At 43.2% G+C, this 25,328-nt stretch overlaps 1 protein-coding gene across 1 annotated transcript in view; it reads right to left on the bottom strand.

Moving 5' to 3' along the window:
• LOC126235085 (uncharacterized) overlaps positions 1–25,328 on the bottom strand; it is a 1,179,108-nt gene that overhangs the window by 31,554 nt on the left and 1,122,226 nt on the right. The window contains exon 12 of the mRNA XM_049943819.1: positions 9,674–9,835. Coding sequence (XP_049799776.1) covers positions 9,674–9,835 — 162 coding nt within the window. The remainder of the gene's footprint in view (positions 1–9,673; positions 9,836–25,328) is intronic.

Here is a 25,328-nt window from a genome sequence, read left to right as displayed (position 1 = left end):
CAAAGTATTGTGACAAAAGGCAAATTGAAACTGATAGGAATTGATTTGTTTGGTCAATTGCCGAGAACTAAAGAGGGTTATACATATTTGTTTGTAGTTGTTGACTTCTTCCCTAAACTAGTAAAATTGTATCCACTAAAGAAGGCAACATGCAGGAAAATTTTAAACTGTTTCTGTAATGATTACTTCACACAGATTGGAAAACCAAAACCCATACTTTCAGACAATGGGAGCCAATTTACATCTAACGTTTGGAAAGATTTCATGAAAGATGAAGACATTAAGCATGCTCTTATTTCCGTATATTCTCTGTCTTGAACCCAACTGAGCGCTATATGCGTGAAATTGGCAGGCTTTGTAGAACTTACTGCTCTAAAGATCATACAATTTGGTCAAGTTACATATGTGATTTTGAAGATGTTTTAAACACCTTACAACATACAACAACTGGCTTTACGCCTTATGAAGTCCATTTTAAGAAACAACCACCAACATGATTTGATCAATTTTCCTGTCTGTAATGAGTTAACACCGGACGAGAGAATGGAAATAGTAAAGAAAAATATTGAAACACACTTTGCCAAGAGAAAGCTTAAACATGATTCAAAAGGAAAGTTTGCACAGTACAATGTAGGTGATTTAGTCTTAACCAAAAGTTATGAGAAATCCAAGGCAATCAATAGAGAGATCAAGAAATGTTTCGATATTTACATTGGTCCATTTGAAGTTTATGAAAAACCACATCCCAACGCCTACCGACTTATCTATCCCAAATCAAAAAAGCTATTTGGTTTAAGAAATGTCACTCAGTTGAAACCTTATGTGCAATAATTGCAATCCCTCAGGGGGTTCACAATCTTTTAGTACTATGCTTGTGGCTTATGCAAGATGCCCCAGCTAATGTGACATTTTCTTCTCGAAAACACTGATGCCACATTCTACGATACCTTTCTGACACACAAACTTCTGACAATACATACGTTGATTTTTTGTACCTATGTTTGCTTATATTTGTTATGTAAGATATTTTCATGTGATTTAATTTGTAGTATAAGATACATTTTGTTTTGAATGAGTAATCTGCATCATCAGATGTATTGATAATTTGACATTTACATCCTATAGATTGCGACTATTACTGATATGTGAGGATTATGATTTGCCAGGAAAAACCAATATGTATTTTCTAGTGAGGAACAGTTACACATCTTTACAGACAACAGACCATACTGTATTTATGCAGAAATTAAAGGTGGATTGTGTGAAGATACACTAAGCTTATTAATACATACTCAAAGACTTTATGGTACATTTGTGCCGTTAAGAAGAACTATATACATCTTTTCACTGTTTTTATCTTATATGGGTTATCCACAAGGAAGGAATTACTATGTTCTGCTTCTCATGCCATTATATGATTGACAACTGAATTAATATGTTACTATATATAAGACCACATGAGATGTTGAAATTGCTATGAATTGTTGAGGATTGTCTTGAAATAAGGTAAGTGATGTTGTGATTTGCATTTGTATTAAGGATTTGAGGTTACAGACTCATTCCTGTTTCTGATTCACATCAATTGATGTTTACGGTTTATTGATGGAAGATGATTTTGCTTTGGCTTGCATTTTCGCAGGGGTATTTGGATGATGATGATGGTGATGATGATGGATGATGGGTTTAGGTTATATGATATGCAATGCTGCTGAGGTGGTTGGTGGTATTCAACCATCATTTATTAATGGTTTTGATGATTCATTTAATTGAGAGGATTGTGATAATGATGGTACTCTGCAGTCACACATAACGGAACTAATGAATCATTTGAATCACATGAGGTAGAACACTTATACATTTTGATTGAAGGAAATGCTGATGTGAAATTAAACTTGAGAGTTATTTAGAACAACTATGACAATGCATAGCACACAAATCACATTGAAAAACTATTATTTTACACTACTCACATCCTGCAAGACATGCACAATTACATTTTCACTTGCTTAAGTGTATCTTGCCACTTTCAGGAATTTTATTGACGTAATACTTATTTTGTCACAATTCATAAAATCTTAAAGCTGTTTCTCACTGTTAATTTGATCTGATTTTCTGGATGTCTGGTAAACATTTTGAAACGTCATTGCATTTGATGTACAAAGCCAAGAAACATTGACTATACATAGTGTATTCAGATACTTGTGATGACAACCCAGATTGGATATAAATGAACAGTTTCTATACTGTCACAATATGTTGTTGTTGTTGTGGACTTCAGTCCTGAGACTGGTTTGATGCAGCTCTCCATGCTACTCTATCCTGTGCAAGCTGCTTCATCTCCCAGTACCTACTGCAACCTACATCCTTCTGAATCTGCTTAGTGTATTTATCTCTTGGTCTCCCTCTACGATTTTTACCCTCCGCACTGCCCTCCAATGCCAAATTTGTGATCCCTTGATGCCTCAAAACATGTCCTACCAACTGGTCCCTTCTTCTTGTCAAGTTGTGCCACAAACTTCTCTTCTCCCCAATCCTATTCAATACCTCCTCATTAGTTACGTGATCTACCCACCTCATCTTCAGCATTCTTGTGTAGCACCACATTTCGAAAGCTTCTATTCTCTTCTTGTCCAAACTATTTATCGTCCATATTTCACTTCCATACATGGCTACACTCCATACACATACTTTCAGAAATGACTTCCTGACACTTAAATCTATACTCGATGTTAACAAATTTCTCTTCTTCAGAAACGATTTCCTTGCCATTGCCAGTCTACATTTTATATCCTCTCGACTTCGACCATCATCAGTTATTTTCCTCCCTAAATAGCAAAACTCCTCTACAACTTTAAGTGTCTCATTTCCTACTCTAATTCCCTCAGCATCACCCGATTTAATTTGACTACATTCCATTATCCTCGTTTTACTTTTGTTGATGTTCATCTTATATCCTCCTTTCAAGACACTGTCCAATCCGTTCAACTGCTCTTCCAAGTCCTTTGCTGTCTCTGACAGACTTACAATGTCATCGGCGAACCTCAAAGTTTTTATTTCTTGTCCATGAATTTTAATACCTACTCCGAATTTTTGTTTTGTTTCCTTTACTGGTTGCTCAATATACAGATTGAATAACATCGGGGAGAGGCTACAACCCTGTTTCACTCCTTTCCCAACCACTGCTTCCCTTTCATGCCCCTCGACTCTTATAACTACCATCTGGTTTCTGTACAAATTGTAAATAGCCTTTCGCTCCCTGTATTTTACCCCTGCCAGCTTCAGAATTTGAACGAGAGTATTCCAGTCAACATTGTCAAAACTTTCTCTTTTCCATTCGTCTGTAAAGAATTCGCGTTAGTATTTTGCAGCTATGACTTATTAAGCTGATAGTTCGGTAATTTTCACATCTGTCAACACCTGCTTTCTTTGGTATTGGAATTATTATATTCTTCTTGAAGTCTGAGGGTATTTAACCTGTCTCATACATCTTGCTCACCAGATAGTAGAGTTTTGCCATGACTGGCTCTCCCAAGGCCATCAGTAGTTCTAATGGAATGTTGTCTACTCCTGGGGCCTTGTTTCGACTCAGGTCTTTCAGTGCTCTGTCAAACTCTTCACGCAGTATCTTATCTCCCATTTCGTCTTCATCTACATCCTCTTCCATTTCCATAATATTGTCCTCAAGTACATCGCCCTTGTATAAACCCTCTATATACTCCTTCCACCTTTCTGCCTTCCCTTCTTTGCTTAAAACTGGGTTGCCGTCTGAGCTCTTGATATTCATACAAGTGGTTCTCTTTTCTCCAAAGGTCTCTTTAATTTTTCTGTAGGCAGTATCTATCTTACCCCTAGTGAGACAAGCCTCTACATCCTTACATTTGTCCTCTAGCCATCCCTGCTTAGCCATTTTGCACTTCCTGTCGATCTAATTTTTGAGACGTTTGTATTCCTGTTTGCCTGTTTCATTTACTGCATTTTTATATTTTCTCCTTTCATCAATTAAATTCAATATTTCTTGTGTTACCCAAGGATTTCTATTAGCCCTCGTCTTTTTACCTACTTGATCGTCTGCTGCTTTCACTACTTCATCCCTCAGAGCTACCCATTCTTCTTCTACTGTATTTCTTTCCCCCATTCCTGTCAATTGTTCCCTTATGCTCTCCCTGAAACTCTCTACAACCTCTGGTTCTTTCAGTTTATCCAGGTCCCATCTCCTTAAATTCCCACCTTTTTGCAGTTTCTTCAGTTTCAATCTGCAGTTCATAAGCAATAGATTGTGGTCAGAATCTACATCTGCCCCTGGAAATGTCTTACAATTTAAAACCAGGTTCCTCAATCTCTGTCTTACCATTATATAATCTATCTGATACCTTTTAGTATCTCCTTGACTCTTCCAGGTATACAACCTTCTTTTATGATTCTTGAACCAAGTGTTAGCTATGATTAAGTTATGCTCTGTGAAAAATTCTACAAGGCGGCTTCCTCTTTCATTTCTTCCCCCCAATCCATATTCACCTACTATGTTTCCTTCTCTCCATTTTCCTACTGACGAACTCCAGTCACCCATGACTATTAAATTTTCGTCTCCCTTCACTACCTGAATAATTTCTTTTATCTCGTCATACATTTCATCAATTTCTTCATCATCTGCAGAGCTAGTTGGCATATAAACTTGTACTACTGTAGTAGGCATGGGCTTTGTGTCTATCTTTTTTCATTATTAAACCTACTCCTGCATTACCCCTATTTGATTTTGTGTTTATAACCCTGTAGTCACCTGACCAGAAGTCTTGTTCCTCCTGCCACTGAACTTCACTAATTCCCACTATATCTAAATTCAACCTATCCATTTCCCTTTTTAAATTTTCTAACCTACCTGCCCGATTAATGGATCTGACATTCCACACTCCGATCCATAGAACGCCAGTTTTGTTTCTCCTGATAACGACGTCCTCCTGAGTAGTCCCCGTCCGGAGAACCGAATGGGGGACTATTTTACCTCCGGAATATTTTACCCAAGAGGACGCCATCATTATTTAACCATACAGTAAAGCTGCATGTCCTCGGGAAAAATTATGGCTGTAGTTTCCCCTTGCTTTCAGCCGTTTGCAGTACCAGCACAGCAAGGCCGTTTTGGTTAATGTTACAAGGCCAGATGAGTCAATCATCCAGACTGTTGCCCTTGCAACTACCGAAAAGGCTGCTGCCCCTCTTCAGGAACCACATGTTTGTCTGGCCACTCAACAGATACCCCTCCGTTGTGGTTGCACCTACGGTATGGCTATCTGTATCGCTGAGGCACACAAGCCTCCCCACCAACGGCAATATTGATTTTGTAAAAGTTTGGAAATTTCTTTGTAATCTCATATTTCCTATTCTTGTTTCCTTGATGTATATGTTTGTAGCTATTTGGAAAATTTATCTGTATGTAAAGTTTCATGATTCAATTTTGTATCTTTTAAGATGTATGCAGTTTTGGTTATTTTGTGCAACTAGTACTGTATCACATCAATCACACTAATATTTCTGTGAGAAGAGTATTACTGTATCTCATTGCTACCTATCAGAACCCCTCGGAGAGCATTAAAGATAAACACCAGTCCTAATTGCCAAATTGTAAAGTGACCTGCTTCCAAATTACATACAAAAATAACCACTATTTCAGTATACATATAATTCGAAAATGATGCTTTGCTGATTAACATTGTTCTTATGTGAAAAACGCAATATAAATGTGAAATTAATACTATAACTAATCGAAAGAAATATAGCACATGGTCAGGATGTACCAATAGACCTATCATTATAAAATTACTACAGCAAATTAAATAGAACATATAAATAAAGCATGTTAATTGAATCTCCGATATATGTTAGCACTAAAATTCAGGCACTAGTTGATTTGTTATAAACAAATTTAGAAATTTAATTGTAACCTGTAACATAATTAGTCAGAAAATGTTATATTAACTCGTAACGAAGTTGAAAATAGGTTCACCTTGTTCAGCACTGAGATTGTAAATTTTTAGCAATGTGTATCTCATACTCGGTTTAACTTTTAGTTGTGATTTCACATAAAATTGTAATTTTCATTGTAGGTAATTGTTAACAAAAGTATAAATAGAGGTCACGCAGGCGCCTTGGGGCACTCGTTTCTTGGCTAGGGTTGCGAGCAACTGTATTGTAGGCTCACTCGTTTGTTGATTGTTGTGAATTCTGTGTCGTTTGATGACAACTTTGGGTACATGTGATGTAACCGGTACAGTTCACCAGGCTCGGACACCAGAGTCCTGGAAATATATTGGTGTTAAAACTGCACTGTACTTTGGAATTTATTTGGGAGTCTTCCGCAATCCTTTTCATAGGCTGCACAGTGACGAGACATGAATCCAGGAATTTTACAACACCCCGAGAACTAAACAACTCTCACTGTTGGTAGAATTGACGTGAAAACAACAGCACATCGACTGGGCATTTCACTCAAAAGACGAAACATTTGCAACGCGGAGGTGGGAAAATACAAAAATCTCACCTAGAAGTTAGAACTACCTAAATCTAACTAACCAAAGGACATCACACACATCCATGCCCGAGGCAGGATCCGAACCTGCGACCGTAACGGTCGCGCGGTTCCAGACTGAAGCACCGCTCGCGGCCACACCGGCCGGCTTGCTATCTCGGAAAGGATTTCATTGGTGAACCTCGACATTTTTATTTCTTAACACCGAAATTCCTTGTTGAAATTTATGCTTGGTTTCCTTTACTGCTTGCCAAATGTACAGATTTAGTGACTAGTGGGATAGCCTAAAATCCTACCCCACTGCCTTCCCAAATGTTTATCTTTCATATCCTCAACCTTTATAACTACAGTCTGGTTCTGTACAATTAGTAGAAAAACTTTCGCTCCCAGTATTTTATCCCTGCTTTCTTCAGAATTGTAAGGCTGTATTGAAGTCAACAATGTCAAAAAGTTTCTCTAAGTCTACAAATACTATGGACACAGGTTTGCCTTTCTTGAGTCCATTTTTTAAGATAAGCCGAGAGTGAGTATAACCTGGTGTGTTCCTGCGAGGGGTGTTCAATAACTAATGCAACACATTTTTTACCTGAAAGGCGGTTGGTTTTATTCAGGATTCCAGTACACCAAATTATTCTCCACTCTTTTGGCTACAAAACCCTGTCTTTCAACATAATGTCCGTTCAGTGCTATGGCCTTAACGCCGCCTCAGTGGGAGGACCAGAACGCCCGCATGGTACCACACCACTGGCCTTCGTTGGAGCCAACATCTTGCTGCATCAAAACCTCGCCATCGTCCACGTACTGCTTTCCGCGGAGTGAATCCTTCATTGGACCAAACAGATGGAAACCGGAAGGTGCCATATCCAGGCTGTAGTGTGGATGAGGAAGAACTATCCAGTTATTTTACTTTATTTATTCGTGTCAAAAGCTTTGCAGAAAAATAGGCAAAGAGAAAAGCAGACTAAATATACAAAATTAATACATACAAAAGGAATTAAAGATACAATGTGAGGCAAACAGAGCTATATAATAATAATATATGTATAACACAGTCCCCAGCTCGTGGTCTCGCGGTAGCGTTCTCGCTTCCCAAGCACGGTGTCCCGGGTTAGATTCCCAGTGGGGTCAGGGATTTTCAGCTGCCTCGAGATGACTGGGTGTCGTTGTGTCGTCTTCATCATCATTCATCCCCATTATGGTCGGAGGAAGACAATGGCAAACCACCTCTGCTAGGACCTTGCCTAGTACGGCGGTGCGGGTCTTCCGCATCGCCCCTACGCTCTGTCAAGGAGTATGGGGCTTCATCATCATATTACAAACACTAAATATAAGGCCAAAAATTAGCGAGCTCAATGGCATTGTCCCTGACTCACGAAAGATCCTCCAACGTGCAGGAAGCTGGGCACTGAAGACGGTTGTACAGGTGTTTGGTGATTTGTTGGGCTCCACATTCTCATAAACTTGATGGGTCCCCAGTATAGTCCCATTTGGCCATATTATCCTTTGTTCTACCCACATCACTTCTTAGTCTGTTGAGAGACATCCATGTTTTCCATTGCAGGTTTTTGTCTGGGGGGTGGGCCTCCGAAGGTGGGATCCTTCATGCGATATCTGCATTTCTGGTTGCCCACAGGGTTTGTCGTACCATTGATGGTGGTGTACTGTCCTTCAAAGAAAATTTTAGAAAGATTTTCCTAGCTTTTAGGCTGTGTGGGGGAAGTTGGCATCTATGAAGCGAGTGAGCAGCGTTTACTTCCAATTTGCTTCTCTCCATGTTCATGGCTAGTTCCCATTTTATATCTGATGTGGCTCTCCCCGCCACACTGTAGAGTTTGTAGGTAGGGGTTGCTCTCAGGCATCCTGATATTATTCTGCATGTCTCGTTGAGAGCAACATCTACATGCCTGGCATGAACAGAACTGTACCAAAAAGGGCAGGCGTATTCAGCAGCAGAGTAACACAGTGCAAGTGCCAATTCTGTGAGTACCGTCGGTTGGGCACCCTATCCGCTACTTGTGAGCTTTTTGACGATGTTATTGCTGGCGGATATTTTTTGTTTCGTATTATGCAGTGCTTCCTAAATGCCAGTGCACAGTCCAGCGTGACCCCCAGATATTTTGGATTATGACAGTGCTCCAGCTTCATACCATCCCATTTTCTGTTAACGCCCACTGAAGCTTTGTGAGCTTCCTATCGGGTGCGCGGACTTGTGGGAGGCCATGCTTTGTCAAGGAGAAGAGGTAATTCGTTTGCATTTTTGTGGTGACGAACACGCTGAAGTCGTTTCGTCAATTTCCTAGGAGTAGCACAAAACGCTTCAGAGTTGATCGTTGCATCTTGAGGGAATACATCAAACACAATAATCCCGTGAGAGTCCCAGAAGTCCGTCGTCATAACCTTACCAGCTGAGGGTGCGGCTTTCAACTTTTTCTTCGGAGGAGAGGTGCTGTGGCGCCACTCCGTGGACTGACGCTTTGTTTGCTGGTCGAACTACCGAACCCGGGCTTCACACCTGTGACGATGTTCGGCAAAAACTGTCATGATTAGCCTCGTAATGCGTGAGAAATTCCTCGCAGATGGTCCTTCATTCCTCTATGTTCTTCTGGTAGGCGGCGAGGAACCCAACTGATGGACGAGTGTGTCTCTCCAGCTGTGCAGCGAGTTGTTTGATTGTGATCCGTCGATCACCTCGAATGAGACTGTCCACACGTTTCAACTTTGCAGGAGTCGTAGCTGTGTGCGGAATGCGGAAGGATGGATAGGTTTGCGCGACCTCGTTGCGGTGACGACACCTCGCCCAATGAATCACCTTGCCTTTGTTCACTGCCAGGTCTCCATAGATATTCTGCAAGCGCCTATGAACATAAGCGATGCTATAGTTTTCCGCCAAAAGAAACTGAATGACAGCTCTCTGCTCGGAACGCACCTACGTTACAGATGCCATTTCGAAGGCTTCGAAGCAGTCACCTATCGGAGCCGCTTGAAACTATAGGGACTGAAGCGGGAGTATCCACGTTGTCCTACAACATATTACGTATTTTTTGAACTGAAATTGGCCAAGGAAAAAATGCACTGCGCTACTTATTGAACGCCCCTCGTACACTGAATAGAGAACTAGCGGGCAGCGTGCGGCCGGCCGGTGAGAGGACGTACCCATCCGCCGTTGCTGGCGATCCAGGGCGCGAGCTCCTCCTCGAGCACGTCGGCCATGGCCTCGGTGAGGCCCTGCATGTAGTCCGCGTGGTTCTGGCGCACGCAGTCCACCGCCAGCCCGCCCGCCACGGCGAACAGCGACACCACCTTGGCCCACGTCACCTGCCACACACGTACAAGCACGCCGCTCACGTCTGCGTTCTGGAGCTAAAGTCTCTTACAAGCACGGCCAGAAACAGTGGAGCTTCAGAAATTATAAGTCTATCATATCAGTAGCGACTTATATAAATTTATCTGCGCCCTCGGTTTCCTGATATTCCAGACAGTACTACAGAAATCGTGTTCATTGTACAACATTGCTGCACATAGATCTCTGTAAAATCATTACATCAAAATGGAGTACACAGAACGACACTGCTGGCCATTACAATTGCAACACCAGGAAGGATGACGAATAACATAACTTTTCTGAGAGTTTCGTGAAACCATTTCGATAGATTATTACCAAAATGATTATTTTTACATTGCAATAGCAAATGTAAACAAATATTATTAGTAGTTTACAGTATTGTAAATGTTCTCAACGGTTCACAGATTTGTGTGGCGTTTGGTTTGTAGTCAAATATATTGACTAACTTTCACTTCAGTCACGAGGGGCAGTGATGTGCCACTTTATGATTTGCAGAGTGACAACGAGTGTAGAAATAACTTTTAGGAATGGCATATAACAAAAAATAAAAAAGGAGAATTTATAACACCTCGAAGCACCTATGAAACAGTAACGAATAAATGATTATACTTAACTCATGCTCATAAATTAAGGATAATTGCAGAATGTGATGCCACACAACGTTGCACTACACAAAACTGGCGCTAATAGCATAGGCACATAGGCACATAGGCAACACACACGACACAGATCTGTAAATCCACGGTATTGGTCATAAGTTGAGAAAACCTCCCGAAACACATGCGCTACAAAACACCACTGTTTCCTGCGCATGTACCCCGACATCAATATGGGATATGATCACCATGCACACAGGCCGCACAACGGATTGGCATACTCTGGATCAGGTGGTCGAGCAGCTGCTGGGGTATAGCCTCCCATTCCTGCACCAGTGCCTGTCGGAGCTCCTGAAGTGTCGTAGGGGATTTGAAGACGTGCAGCAACACGTCGAACAAGAGCATCCCAGACGTGCTCGATGGGATTTAGGTCTGTAGAACAGGCTGGCCACTCCATTCGCCTGATATCATCTGTTTCAAGGTACTTCTCCACAATGGCAGCTAGGTGGAGCCGTGAGTTATCATCCACCAGGAATAAGGAGGGACTCACTGCACCCCTGAAAAGGCGGACATACTGGTGCAAAATGACGTCCCGATACACCTGACCTTTTACGGTTCCTTTGTCAAAGACATGCAGGGGTGTACGTGCACCAACCATAATCCCACCCCAAAGGGTTCAAGGACATTAAGGGGTTGATATCTGGTTCCTGCTTCACGCCAGATGAAAACCCAGCAAGAATCATTGTTCAGACTATATCTGGACTCGTCTGTGAACATAACCTGGGACCACTGTTCCATTGACCATGTACTGTGTTCTTGACACCAAGCTTTAGGGGCTCTTCTGTGACCAGAGGTCAGTGGAATGCACCTTGCAGGTCTCCGGGCGAATAAACCATGTCTGTTCAGTCGTCTGTACACTGCGTGTCTTGAGACAACAGTTCCAGTGGATGCGATAAGGTCCCGAGCAAGGCTACCTGCAGTACTCCGTGGCCGTCTGCGGGCACTGATGGTGAGATATCGGTCTTCTTGTGGTGTCGTACATTGTGAACGTCCGGTACTGTAGCGCCTGGACACGTTTCTTGTCTGCTGGAATCGTTACCATAATCTTGAGATCACACTTTATGGCACACGGAGGGCCTGTACTACGACCTGGTGTGTTTGACCAGCCTCCAGTCGCCCTAGTATTCTACCCCTCACAACGTCATCAATATGTGTTCTTTGAGCCATTTTCAACACACAGTCACCATTAGCACGTCTGAAAATGTCTGCACACTTACTCGCTGTACCGTACTCTGACGTGCACCAACACACCTCTGTGTATGTGGACTGCTGCCAGCGCCACCGTGCGGCGACCGCAGGTCAATGCACAGCATGGTAATACCCCGAGGTGATTTAAACCAGCAAACCGCCCATCAGAGCGTTGTTCACCACGTATCAACATTATCCTTAATTAATGAGCATGAGTGTAGTAATGGTTGTAATTAGTATCAAAGTTCATTATATGTTATTAATAATTAACGTCAAGTAATCAGTGCTGTAGTCACACGGCTGTAGCACCCTCTATCGATAAACTTTGACTACCTGAAAAATTGCATGTGTAAGTATGGTCTTTGGATGATGCATGTTTCCCGCATTTTTGTAACATATTGCTGCACGGCAGAACAATTTTACTGTGCAGGATTAAAAGTTTCATTAAAGTTTATAATGGTTCTTTATTTACGTGACCATTACGGCACTCCAACCCCAGTTCTCGATACCAGTAATATCGTACTACTTTTCTGCGAAGTAACAGACATATTTTTGTGACAATATTCACATTTGGTTTTATTAATGTATAGGTACTCCGATGTATCGATATATTACAGTGATATGGTTCTTGTGTGTTTTCATTTCTGTGAGACTGTCATAATCTTTGTCTTACTTGTAACCGTTTTGGCGCGAATGCGCACAGAGCAGTCTTTGTTTCACTTTGCAGAAGTTAAGTTGTTATTTCGCTTTGTAAAAGAACAGTCAAGTGTTGTGTTTCGTTAAAGTGGAAATTAAATATATGAAGATTGATTCAAAACTTTTTTTCTTGATGATGTGACAATTAAGAAGTAGTATATGTGAATTTACAACAAGTTTAATAAAAATGTGGATCGTGAACACCAAGTCAAAAATTATTTCTACCATACCATTGTTCTGATGTGGGATTGTTTGATCATTAAGAATTTCCTGAAAAACGCATTTGTTAGGTCTTCAAATATAGCTAAAATACAGATCTGGACCTTCTAGCAGTCAAAGTGGAATCACCCTAGAATCAACAAGATGAGCCATAACAACTTCGACGAAATCTACGTGGGAATCCATTCAAGGTAAGCGCCAAAATTAATGACTTTTTTACAGTGACTTCATTATTTCCATTCTGACGATACCATCCACAGCCAATAAATTTGCTGTTGCCCGATAAAGCGAACATATGCTGCGTGAGCAACATTATTAATCTGATTTCTAACCTACTGTGCAAGTGGTGGTATTGTTAGAAGTTCCATCAGCGAGCTGGGAACGGAGTGGGTTGGAGCTGAACTGATGTGCCAATCATTTTGTCAATATGGCACACCACCAATGCAAAAGACATCGTGAGCAGGATAGGAAGAAATGCAAACACCTCTAGACTACTTAGCAAGCTAGTGTGGGGTAAAACTATGTTACTCCGCATCCGAACACCGCTACAAAGTCAAATGTCGGCTGAAAGATCGAGTTCAATGAGGCGCAATTATTAGCACAGAGAGGCAAGGACCGCTGAATGGTCTGGCAAACGGGGACAAATATGCTCACGTATTCAGAGCAGCCACGTATAGGGGCGGGGGCTCACTCCTGTAAATGACGCAGTTCTCGGACCTGAAGAACTCATTCGGTCGTGTTGACATTCTGTTCGCGTCAAGCAACCACAGAGGTGCACAGAAACCACGACGACCTGTTCGACGATGGTCATTCTGCTACCTGCTTGGTGACCTCAAAACCGGGGCAGGCAGACTCTATGCATACTACAGCCACTGTTGCCACTCCTACCTAAGGGGTCATCGCGGATGAGAAGACTGGTGAGCGGTCAGCCCTTCTCCACTACTGGATCATCGAGGAAGATCTACAAGCTACCATCTCCGCGCCGAGCGGTCGAGGCGTGTACGCGCAGGCTCCTGGCCGACTGGTGAACATCTGTTACAGTCTTGGTCGAGCCAGGGCCTCTCTGCACGACAACGGCATCCTGGAACACAGTCGGCTGACGCCACCTGAGCACAAGACGGGGCGAACGTCGACAGCGTTGAGGTGGTAGCCGACGCGGGCCACCGTAGAACGCCTGGAGGGCTGCGCGCATCTCGCCCACCACCGTCTCCAGCTTTGCGTGCATCCGAGGCACCGACCTGCGGCAGTGATGTCACGACGTGCTGACGACGCGTCAGCATTCGATCACGCACGTGCGCTCCGCGCTCGACCGCAACCTGCATCTTTGAAGTAGCTAAACCTTTGTAAACATTGCTCGATCAGTGAATATATGTACAGATAAAGCTGTATCACTGACATCTCCGAACGTGCACTTGGTAAACTTTGTTCGACCAGTGAAGGTATTTGCAAACAACGCTGTATCACTGACACCTCCGAGCGTGCACCGGACCACTCACCCTCACTAGTCACTCGGTTTGGGATTACAACGCGAGCCAGCCCAGGTCGTAACACGCGCCCGGAAGTGGTGATGAAACGTAGCAATTAGTGCTTTGGAGGAGCTGTCATTTGTAAGTAGATGATTCGTGTGAAAAGTATTCCGATGTGATTATGGTCACAAAACGGGAATTAACAGATTTTGAGGGTGGAACGGGAGTGGGAATTCAGTGCTCCGAGATCCACAGTCTCAAGAGTGTGCTGGGAAGACCAAATTTCAGGAATTACATCTTACCACGGAGAATTTAGTGGCTCACGGCCTTCACTTAACGACTGAGAGCAGCCGCGCGTTTGTGTAGAATTGTCAATGCTAACATACAAGCAACTCTGCGTGAAATAACCGCAGAAATCAATGCGGGACGTGCGACGGACATATCTGTTAGGACAGTGCGGCTAAATCTGTCGTTAATGGGCTATGGCAGCAGACGACCGACGCGAGTGCGTTTTTGCTAGTAGCGCGACATCACCTGCAGCGCCTCTTCTGGGCTCGTAACCATATCGGTTGGACCCTAGACTACTGGAAAACCGTGAGCTGTTCAGCGTTGGTAAGAGCTGGTGTTAGGGTTCGAGTGTGGCGCAGCTCCCAAGAAGCCGTGGACACAACTGATCGACAAAGCACTGTGCAAGCTGGTGATGGCTTCACAATGGTGTGGGCTGTGTTTACATGGAACAGACCGGGTCCTGTGGTCCAACTCAACCGATCATTGACTAGAGATGGTTATGTTCGGCTACTTGGAGACTATTTGCATTCATGGACTTCATGTTACCATACAACGACGTCAATGGGCCACAGTTGGTCGCGATGGGTTTGAAGAACTTTCTGGAAAATTCGAGCGAATTCTTTGGTCACCCGCATCGCCCGACATAAATCATGTCAAACATTTATGGGACATAATCTAGAAGCCAGTTCGTGCTCAAAATCCTGCACTTTCTCAATTATGGATGGCTATAGAGGCCCGTACGTGCGTGTGTGCGTGCGTGTTCAGTTCCTGGCTCAAGATATGTGATGTAGCTGTACGGTCCTGCTCAACCGAGCGAAGAATATATCTATCAGTCATATCAGGCGATAATCGCTAGCGGCCGTTGAGATTGTCAATGGCGTTGATTATGGACCTACTTATCCATTGACTCCGTAGTTGCGCGAGAGTCATTTAATCATGTGTTATGCAGGCAGCACTGTTTATCAGTGATAAACCACAGTCTCGATTAACCACAATCCTGCCGCTGGTGTACTCATTACAAGAAGCGTAACACCGTCCTGTCACAAGCAGCCGACATTCAAATATAATCACCGTACGAGAAACCTGCTGTGTAATCATTCCTCATACATGAAAGTGGCGTTATTCCTACGTGCTTTCGTACCTGTGTTGAAATGCTAATCATTTGCATAACTAAGGATATTGTACATTCCATACCAGTTTGACTTTTCTTACGTGTCACCTTCATGGTGTTGCAGTTTTAATACCCAACAGTGTAGATACGAGGTGCGGCTAGAAAAAAACCGGACTGATGCTGGAAAAAACATTTATTTACAATTATTTACAATTTCATGTTATCTCCTTCAATGTACTCTCCTCCTCGGTCTCTACACCACTCCATACGAATTTTCCACTGTTCATAGCAATGCTGCAGATCTTTTTCGGTAAGTCCATACATTATTTCCGTCGCTTTTTCTTTTACTGCTTCAACAGTCTCAAATCTAGTTCCTTTCAAAGCTGACTTGACTTTAGGGAAAAGAAAAAAGTCACAGGGGGCCAAATCAGGTAAGTAGGGTGGATGATCTAAGATGGGAATGTTGTGTTTTGCCAAAAACGTCTTCACTGACAACGCACTGTGAGCTGGGGCATTGTCTTGGTGAAGGATCCATGACTTTTTTCTCCACAAATCGTTCCGTTTTCTCCGTACTCGCTCACGTAGGGTAGCCAGGACGCTAATGTAGTAATACTGATTCACTGTTTGTCCCTCTGGTACCCAATCAATGTGCACAATCCCTTTGATGTCAAAAAAAAACAATCATCATTGCCTTGAATTTCGATTTTGACATTCGTGCTTTTTTTTGTCGTGGAGAACCAGGAGTTTTCCAATGCATCGATTGGCGTTTAGTTTCGGGATCGTAAGTAAAAAACCACGATTCATCGCAAGTAATAACATTTTGTAAGAAGGTGGGATCACTTTCAATGTTTTCCAGGATGTCAGAACAAATCATTCTTCGGTGTTCCTTCTGTTAAATTGTGAGACACTTTGGAACCATTTTTGAACACACTTTGTTCATGTTGAAACTTTCATGAAGAATCTGCCTAACACTTTCCTTGTCAACTCCTGTTAACTCAGACACTGCTCTGATTGTTAAACGGCGATCTTGTCGAACAAGTTTACCGATTTTTTCAATGTTTGCATCAGTTTTTGCTGACAATGGTCTGCCAGTGCGAGTGTCATCACTGGTGTCTTCGCGGCCATCTTTAAATCGTTTAAACCACTCAAACACTTGTGTTCGCGATAAACAATCATCGCCGTACACTTGTTGCAACATTACAAACGTTTCACTTGCAGATTTTCCTAGTTTGAAACAAAATTTGATGTTAACACGCTGTTCTTTCTGTACACTCAACATTTTCCGACGCACAGACAAAACGTCAACTACTTAAAACAGATGCCACGGGCAGACTGAGTGCAGGAGGCAGATGAAACTCGAGCAGTAGGCGGAGCGAGAGTCATGTGACAGGCCACGCGACTTTCAGCCTTATTGCATTCGTTTTATTGTTTCACCAGTACTAGTCCGGTTTTTTCTAGCCACACCTCGTAAATTCTGGTTCTATAATATTACTGTAAAAGCTACACAATTTCCAAAACATTGTTCTTGTGTGCTCTTTGAAGTTTTCACCTGCAGTCTATTGTTGGCAGTAGTGCAAGCAAGACTAAATACGAGTATGCCCTTAGAAGCGAAAAGGCTCACATTCCGAGAAAGATGACAGGTATGGTAGTAGAGGGCCCCGGTGAAGGAGGAAAGGCAAAGAAGGTGTAAATCTATTATGTACGAGACGACTGGAAGAAGAAAAAAGCTGATGCTAGGTGAGACACATGGTTAGATTAAATGGAAGAAACTTGCCACAAACGTCGACACTGCCTAAGACAGGAAAAGGCGACGTAGCTGCAGCAGCAGATGCTGGACAACAAGTTGTAAAGGAGAAGTGGCAAAGCTATCTTCTATAAACAAATGAATTACTGTGATTTAAATCGATCCGTCGCTGTCTGATCTGACTATTACAAAATTGTAGAGACAAGACTATGTTGGTGACTGATGGGCAAACAGATAATCCAAGTGGCTTTGAAGTCACATACAATATGCAATTGGACGTTCCACAGTTTTCACAATAAATCTTTTAAGAGAATTTTAAAAATAAATCGATATTAAGTTTGCTTGACTGTTTTGATGTATTTAAAACATGGGTGTTTCTTCTCTTGGGATTATCAAACAATAATCTAACGCAATGGAAGAAAACATTGAAAGCATCTGTACGCTCTTGAAAAAAAAATAATATATTAAAACTTAAGTCGATCTAACTATGTTCCGCTTCTTGAATTAGCGTATTCTGTAAATTAGATTGTTTTTGGGAGTTGTTGCAATAAAAGATTTGGTTCAAATGGTTCAAATGGCTCTGAGCACTATGGGACTCAACTGCTGAGGTCATTAGTCCCCTAGAACTTAGAACTAGTTAAACCTAACTAACCTAAGGACATCACACACATCCATGCCCGAGGCAGGATTCGAACCTGCGACCGTAGCGGTCTCGCGGTTCCAGACTGCAGCGCCAGAACCGCGCGGCCACTTCGGCAATAAAAGATTTCAGAGAGTTAAGGTATAAGGGGGAGATCATAAAATTTCCGTGCGAAAGCCTTGCAGTCTAGAATCGGTAGGTGTGTTTTTAAAGTAAGTATCGTTTTGAAATTAAAAAAAAGACGTGCTAAAATATCTCAATAATTTTATTTTTACATGAAAGCCTATACCTTAATCTACGCACTGATGCCATTGCAGTCTGATTGTTCCTTGTTTACGTTGTGTACTGAGTGTTTAAGATGCCTCCGATAATCGTGAGTCCCGCCGAACGTGAAGTACGGGCTGTTATAAGATTTCTTAGTGCTAAAGGCCTAAAAGCGATCGATATTCATCGTGAGATCTGTGCAGTTTACGGAGAAAACATTATGAGTGATGGAATGGTAAGAAAGTGGGTGAGACCATTTAAAGATGGCCGCACAAATGTGCATGAGGAACAACGGAGTGGGCGTCCTTCGGTCGTTGGTGCAGGAAGTGGACAATAAGGTGAGAGAAAACAGACGCTTTACGATTTCCTCCTTGCGGGATGACTTTCCTCTTTCTCGTAGAGTTTTGTACGGCTTTGTGACCGAGCACTTTAATTACCGAAAATTGTGCGCACGTTGGGTACCGAAAATGTTGACAGATGTGCACAAAACCATCGACTTTCCTTGAGCGCTACCACAAAGACGGTGACGATTTCTTAAGCCAAATTGTTACGGGTGATGAAACATGGGTGGCCTACGTTACACCAGAATCAAAGCAACAGTCCATGGAAGTTGAGTAAGGACATCGTTTTGCTGCAAGACAATGCCCGTCCGCTTGTGGCATCAGACCAAAGATCTCATCACATCTTTTCGATGGGAAACTCTTGATCATCCTCCGTACAGCCCCGATCTTGCGCCCAGTGACTACCATCTGTTCGTGCACTTGAAGAAACACCTGGGCTGTCAGCGTCTTCAAGACGATGACGAAGTCAAAACAGTGGTGATGCAGTGGTTAGCAAGTAAGGCGTCAGACTTCTATGAGCAGGGTATTCAAAAACTGGTACAACGTTACGACAAGTGGCTCAATATTGACGGAAATTGTGTAGAAAAGTAGATTAAGGTACAAGCTTTCATGTAAAATCAGCACGTCTTTTTTTAATTTTAATACTTACTTAAAAAAAGACGCCTCGTAAATTCACCCCACTGAGGCAACAGGTTGAAAATACACGTTTGGTAAAACACAGTGCCCTGCTGCGTGAAGAAGTTCGTAACTGCCTGCCGCACATCCTCACACGACAGGAATCGTTGACCCTTCCAATGGACCGAAGGCGTGATAATCGCATGGGGAGAGATCAGGGCTATAGGGCGGGTGCTCTGGTGCCTCTCACTTGAGTTGGCGTAACTTCGGCGTTGCGACAATTGCGATACGGGCAAGTGCGTTATCACGAAGCAGCAGCACTCCGTGTCGCACCTCTCCAAAACGGCGGTTTTCGACAGACATGCTTCGTTCTCCCATGGATTGTACCTATGTTTGTCCTTCAGCAGACAAGAACAGAAAAACAGCACATTGGTCTTACTTGGACACAATTGATAATAACGTCGCCATAATTCACGTTTCCGCATTTACCCACGCCCTTCGGAAACACACGAATGCCACATAACCCTTCGCTTACGTGTCTGTGCTTATACACCCGCACCGACGTCGCACTAGGTTGCATATATGCTGCAGCAACGTCCTCAGACAGAAACTTTATGATCGCCCTTATATTAGGCTTTAGAAATATTAGTGTCGGATTTCCACAGTCTTGAGTGAAGTGTCGACAGAAGAGCCAATACCGTATTGCTAGAGGAGGCCGAAATGCACGCGTTTAATTACACGCTGACTGGCGTGAGGTCTGGAACAGGACAATGTCTTGAGAATTGCAAATAAAGTACGTAGATGATGTAATACTTAACTTTAATCCATAATTGGTGTACATTGCTCTTGACGGTACAGGTTTTATAATAAGCTCAATATAATTGGTAGTGGCGCCTTGCTAGGTCGTAGCAAATGACGTAGCTGAAGGCTATGCTAACTGTCGTCTCGGCAAATGAGAGCGTATTTATCAGTGAACCCTTGCTATGAACGTCGGCTGTACAACTGGGCCGAGTGCTTGGACGTCTCTCTAGACCTGCCGTGTGGCGGCGCTCGGTCTGCGATCACTGACAGTGGCGACACGCGGGTCCGACGTATACTAATGGACCGCGGCCGATTTAAAGGCTACCACCTAGCAAGTGTGGTGTCTGGCGGTGACACCACATTGAGTCTTTGCAAAAATTTGTGAGATTACGATAAATGACTATTTATAGTGAAGCACTGAGTTGTAAGAAGCAGAGGTGCACTTGGTAATGAGCAACACTGCAGATTGTCTGCCAGGCAGGTGCGGACGGCACGATGGCACAGGGGAAGCTATTCTGACCCTTCACAGGAGGGAGGTGACTACTGACTTTTAAGAGAAAAACACAGCAGAGCGCACGCAATAGCCGGATCACTTGTTTTGGAGTGATATTGACCACAGGCTTACAAAAGGATTACAGTGACATCATCGCGACTGCTACGAAGCACACCAACCGCTCTACAAATGAAGGGTGGGTACACGTGCCATTAAATTATAATGTGCGGGATGGGACACGTCTGAGCTGTTCGAATCTACAAAGACATGGTGAAAGCTTCGCAAGTGCACGGTGTTCGTCGTAATTTTTCTTGCTTTGATAATATAGACTAATCTTCATAGGCATATTTTAAAAAGTGGGTAAGTAATCTTCAGCTTGGAGAGGCTATGGCACAGGTGAGATGTAGTCGAAACTATTGAGTAATATTTTAGTGTCTAAAGTAAAATAACAACTACATTTTGTTTCAGTTCATGATAGTATGGGCCTTACCAATAGTCATGATTATGTTATTGCGGTAAGTGAAAGATTTCGAATATAATAATTGGCCTCCAAGGAACCAGTATCTAATTTTGTGCCATATGCATGTAGTCGCTTACATTCACCAAATTTACTTACTCTTTTATTTGGCGATCCATTCCAGGGTCTCATAGAAGGGACTAGCAATATAAAAGCAAGCAGCTTTCAAAGTCATCTGTTTTTCTGTTTTCGTACACAGCCACAGAAGAAAAGCAATGGAGTTGAAACTGAGCAACAAGTGGCAAGAAACAATTCGTGATAGTGGCTTATTCAGAATTCTCTTTGTGAAATGCAGTATTTCGTTGTGGTTCTAGTTCGTCCACTATAGTTTGTGTTATACCGTGAGTGCAGAAAAGCAACAGCTTTTATGGGGACTGTGTCACAGTGGCGTTTATGCCACATCACTACCAACGTTTTCTGCATTTTGTTGCTATGTTTTAATGCAGTATAGGAAGATTTTATAATGGGAAGTTAGCACTTAGGTAGGAGCACAAAGCAGACTCACCTAACGACGCGTCAGGTGGTCACATAGTGTGAGAACGACCGGGGGAGCAAGAGGCGTGTCGTACTGGAACAGAGAGGCAGTGGGGTATTCACCTACCACGCTGGGCGCCAACAAGCAAACCATTTATTATTCATATTTATTGTTTAATTATTAATATGAAGCTTCCTACCATACTGATGACTTTACTTGCAAAGAGAAGTTGTTAATAATAATTTCAATATCACTCAATTCAACACGAAATGATAATTACAAATTTTAGTACTGTCAGTGCTTACTGATGGTAAGGATGGACCAATTACAACTGTGCCCTGAGATGGCAGACGCCAAATTGCTGAGATAGTGCACTAGTAATGTACGATCTGTCTCCGAGGAGGTAATACTTGAATCCGTGTATAAAATCACATCTCATGTAAAGACAGAGTAATTTGTTGAAAAATTGCCTCGCGTGACGTATTTGTGCGATGCGTTAATCCAAGGCAGTGTACCAGCAGTTTTCAACGTGGCAAAATGCGAACAAGCGTATGAAGTGCAACTTCGCGTAAAGACAGAATTAAATGTCAAAGCTGCCTCGGAGAAATATTTGTGTGATCTCATACGAATTCTAAGATCGTGTGGCGCATTTTTGTGACTTTTGCGGTGCTCGGGAACTAACGTTTAATGACCGGCAATCTTATTATGAGTATTAACGATAGATTGACTCTAGGAATAGTTTTACTAATTTTGCGATTGGACAACATCAGCTGGCGTCCTAGCATTTTACGATTCTCATTAAGCTTAAGCATTTGAACTCACCCATTATTAGGCACTGTTTATTGCACGAGCATTAGAGCTCGCGACCGACAGAGAAGAAACCAAGAAGCGAGGTAAGCAAATTGGCTACAACTAAACTACGAGAAGAAGGGACTGCGCGCACTCGGCTTTCATGTATAAATCACACGTTGCGTCCCCGTGTACATACTGTCGCACACGATCATTCGAACATTCGTTCCCCTTCTGCTGGGACAGAGTCACACTTTGTATTACTTGTGTGAGGAAAAATACCTTTAAACTGCGGTTAAATTCGAAAAAGACGATCGTGTGAAACCCAGTTCGCGCTATTCGTCCACAAGACTCAGAGTGCCATAGACACGGGTTTCCAGGTAGGTTGACTTCCGCAAGGCGTTCGATACAGTTCCCCACAGTCGTTTAATGAACAAAGTAAGAGCATATGGACTATCAGACCAATTGTGTGATTGGATTGAAGAGTTCCTAGATAACAGAACGCAGCATGTCATTCTCAATGCAGAGAAGTCTTCCGAAGTAAGAGTGATTTCAGGTGTGCCGCAGGGGAGTGTCGTAGGACCGTTGCTATTCACAATATACATAAAATAACCTAGTGCATAACATCGGAAGTTCACTGAGGCTTTTTGCAGATGATGCTGTGGTATATCGAGAGGTTGTAACAATGGAAAATTGTACTGAAATGCAGGAGGATCTGCAGCGAATTGACGCATGCTACAGGGAATGGCAATTGAATCTCAATGTAGACAAGTGTAATGTGCTGCGAATACATAGAAAGAAAGATCCCTTATCATTTAGCTACAGTATAACAGGTCAGCAACTGGAAGCAGTTAATTCCATAAATTATCTGGGAGTACGCATTAGGAGTTATTTAAAATGGAATGATCATACAAAGTTGATCGTCGGTAAAGCAGATGCCAGACAGATTCATTGGAAGAATCCTAAGGAAATGCAATCCGAAAACAAAGCAAGTAGGTTACAGTACACTTGTTCGCCCACTGCTTGAATACTGCTCAACAGTGTGGGATCCGTACCAGACAGGGTTGATGAGATAGAGAAGATCCAACGGAGAGCAGCGCGCTTCGTTACAGGATCATTTAGTAATCGCGAAAGCGTCACGGAGGTGATAGATAAACTCCAGTGGAACACTCTGCAGGAGAGACGCTCAGTAGCTCGGTACGGGCATTTGTTGAAGTTTCGAGAACATATCTTCACCGAGGAGTCAAGCAGTATATTGCTCCCTCCTACGTATATCTCGCGAAGAGACCATGAGGATAAAATCAGAGAGATTAGAGCCCACACACAGGCATACTGTTGTGTACATAGTTCCGCGTAGTCAGCGCGTACACAACTTTCCCACTAGAGCGCGCCCCGCTAAGCACAACAGTGCAGGCGCAGCGCTCGTCCGTCTCCGCACTACGAGATGGCGCTGTCTTAGAGACGGACCAAATTCTGCTTCCTCCGATCCGCATATTAATATGTAACGCAGCGAATGAGATTGTTAACGTAGAACCTTTTCTCCTCGCGGATCACACTCACGCAGTGATACCTGAACGCGCGAGGTATTATAACGTGTGTACAGACCTCTGACTAGTCAGTCTGCATTTGTCTGCACCAGTCCGTACCAGTCTGCATTAGTCTATAGTCAAGTTTCAGTCTGCGCCTAATAAGATTATCATATTCCTGTACATAGCCATGAAGAGAAATGTATAGACACTTTGTCAAGTATCAGAGAAATGTGAGAATAAGATTAACGTACCAAGATCAAAGGAACTTCAGATTGTCAACTGTAAATAGCATCCAGAACCAAGTTAAGTAAGGTTTATGATTTTTATTATTTTAATAAATGTGTGTGAAAATTAATCAAGTTCTGTTTAAAGTTGGTAATCGTCAATCTGCTACTCTATGCGTGCAAGTGGCATTTCTATCGTCTGACCTAACGGCAGAAGATAAACATGCCACGATAAGACCACGAGACATATTGCTGACACTCGGCTACTTCGTTAGAGCGACAAGTCAAATAATCTGATGGTGTGTGTACCGAAGGTCTTACAGTACGCACGCCACACATACCAACAATCCTTCTTTCCACGAACAATACGAGACTGGAATAGAAGGGAGAACCGATAGAGGTACTCAAGGTACCCTCCGCCACACACCATCAGGTGGCTTGCGGAGTATGCATGTAGATGTAGATGTAGATGTAGGTTGTATTAAACCAACATGATAGTGTTACAGCAGGAAATTTCACGGCATTTCTCTCTTCCCGCGCACGTGCGTGGGTCAGGCTCTGTCATGCGGCCAGAAGGCGTGTTCGGCAGCAGGACAGGGGCAGCACCGCTCTCACCCTCGCTGGCGCAGCACAACATAATGGTTGGCCGTTGGAAGCACGGAGCTCAAACGGGCTCATCAACCGGATGCCAGCACCGTGGCCACTGTGCGGAAGTCGCTGACAAGTCTGCTGTGCCTTGCCAGGGACCGGGAATCGACACGACAGCCGACGTGCCCGGACAGAATGAGACTGTGGTACGGAGCGGAAGCGGCGACATCGACTCGAGACCGTGCCAGAGACTGCCGCGAGCTGGTAAGTCATGGGACGGTGCCGGGGCCTCGTTTGGCGTGCTACTTGGACTTTTTTTACTTCAGTGTGGCAGGCCCGAGGAGTTGCTGTTGTAGGAGGCCAGTTCATTAACGACCACTAAGAATATTACATCCTGGGTAAGCAGTGTGCCACGGGAACGAGACGGAAGCTGCAGCAGCAGCAGCGGTGAGTTGTCGCGGTGAATATGGGGCATGGCCGAATGAGCTGTGCTAGAAGATGGTGTCTGCATTCCAGCGTCCATAAGATGATGGCAGCTCACATAAAGGGGGGATGCATGGTGGAGAGTTCCAGTTATGGCAGTACAGGGCAGGGCATAAAGTGACGTGTGCTTGTTGTGTGCCATTATTAGAGTCAGTGGGCATTGGTAGTTGTCAGGGTTTTGACTGATCAAAATACAGCTTGTAGGTGTGTGCTGGGATTGGTGAAGGTGGCCTAGTATAGCGTTTTGTGAAGAAGCACGGCGAGACTGTGAGGAATTTGATTGTGCCATAAGTTCTGTATTTAAATGCCCGTAGTGCTACCTGAATGTACCATTATTG

This window comes from Schistocerca nitens, chromosome 2 (genome assembly GCF_023898315.1).
Source record: "Schistocerca nitens isolate TAMUIC-IGC-003100 chromosome 2, iqSchNite1.1, whole genome shotgun sequence".
Lineage (NCBI taxonomy): Eukaryota > Metazoa > Arthropoda > Insecta > Orthoptera > Acrididae > Schistocerca > Schistocerca nitens.
Note: the sequence above shows the minus strand (reverse complement) of the source record. Positions and strands in the feature narration are given on the sequence as shown.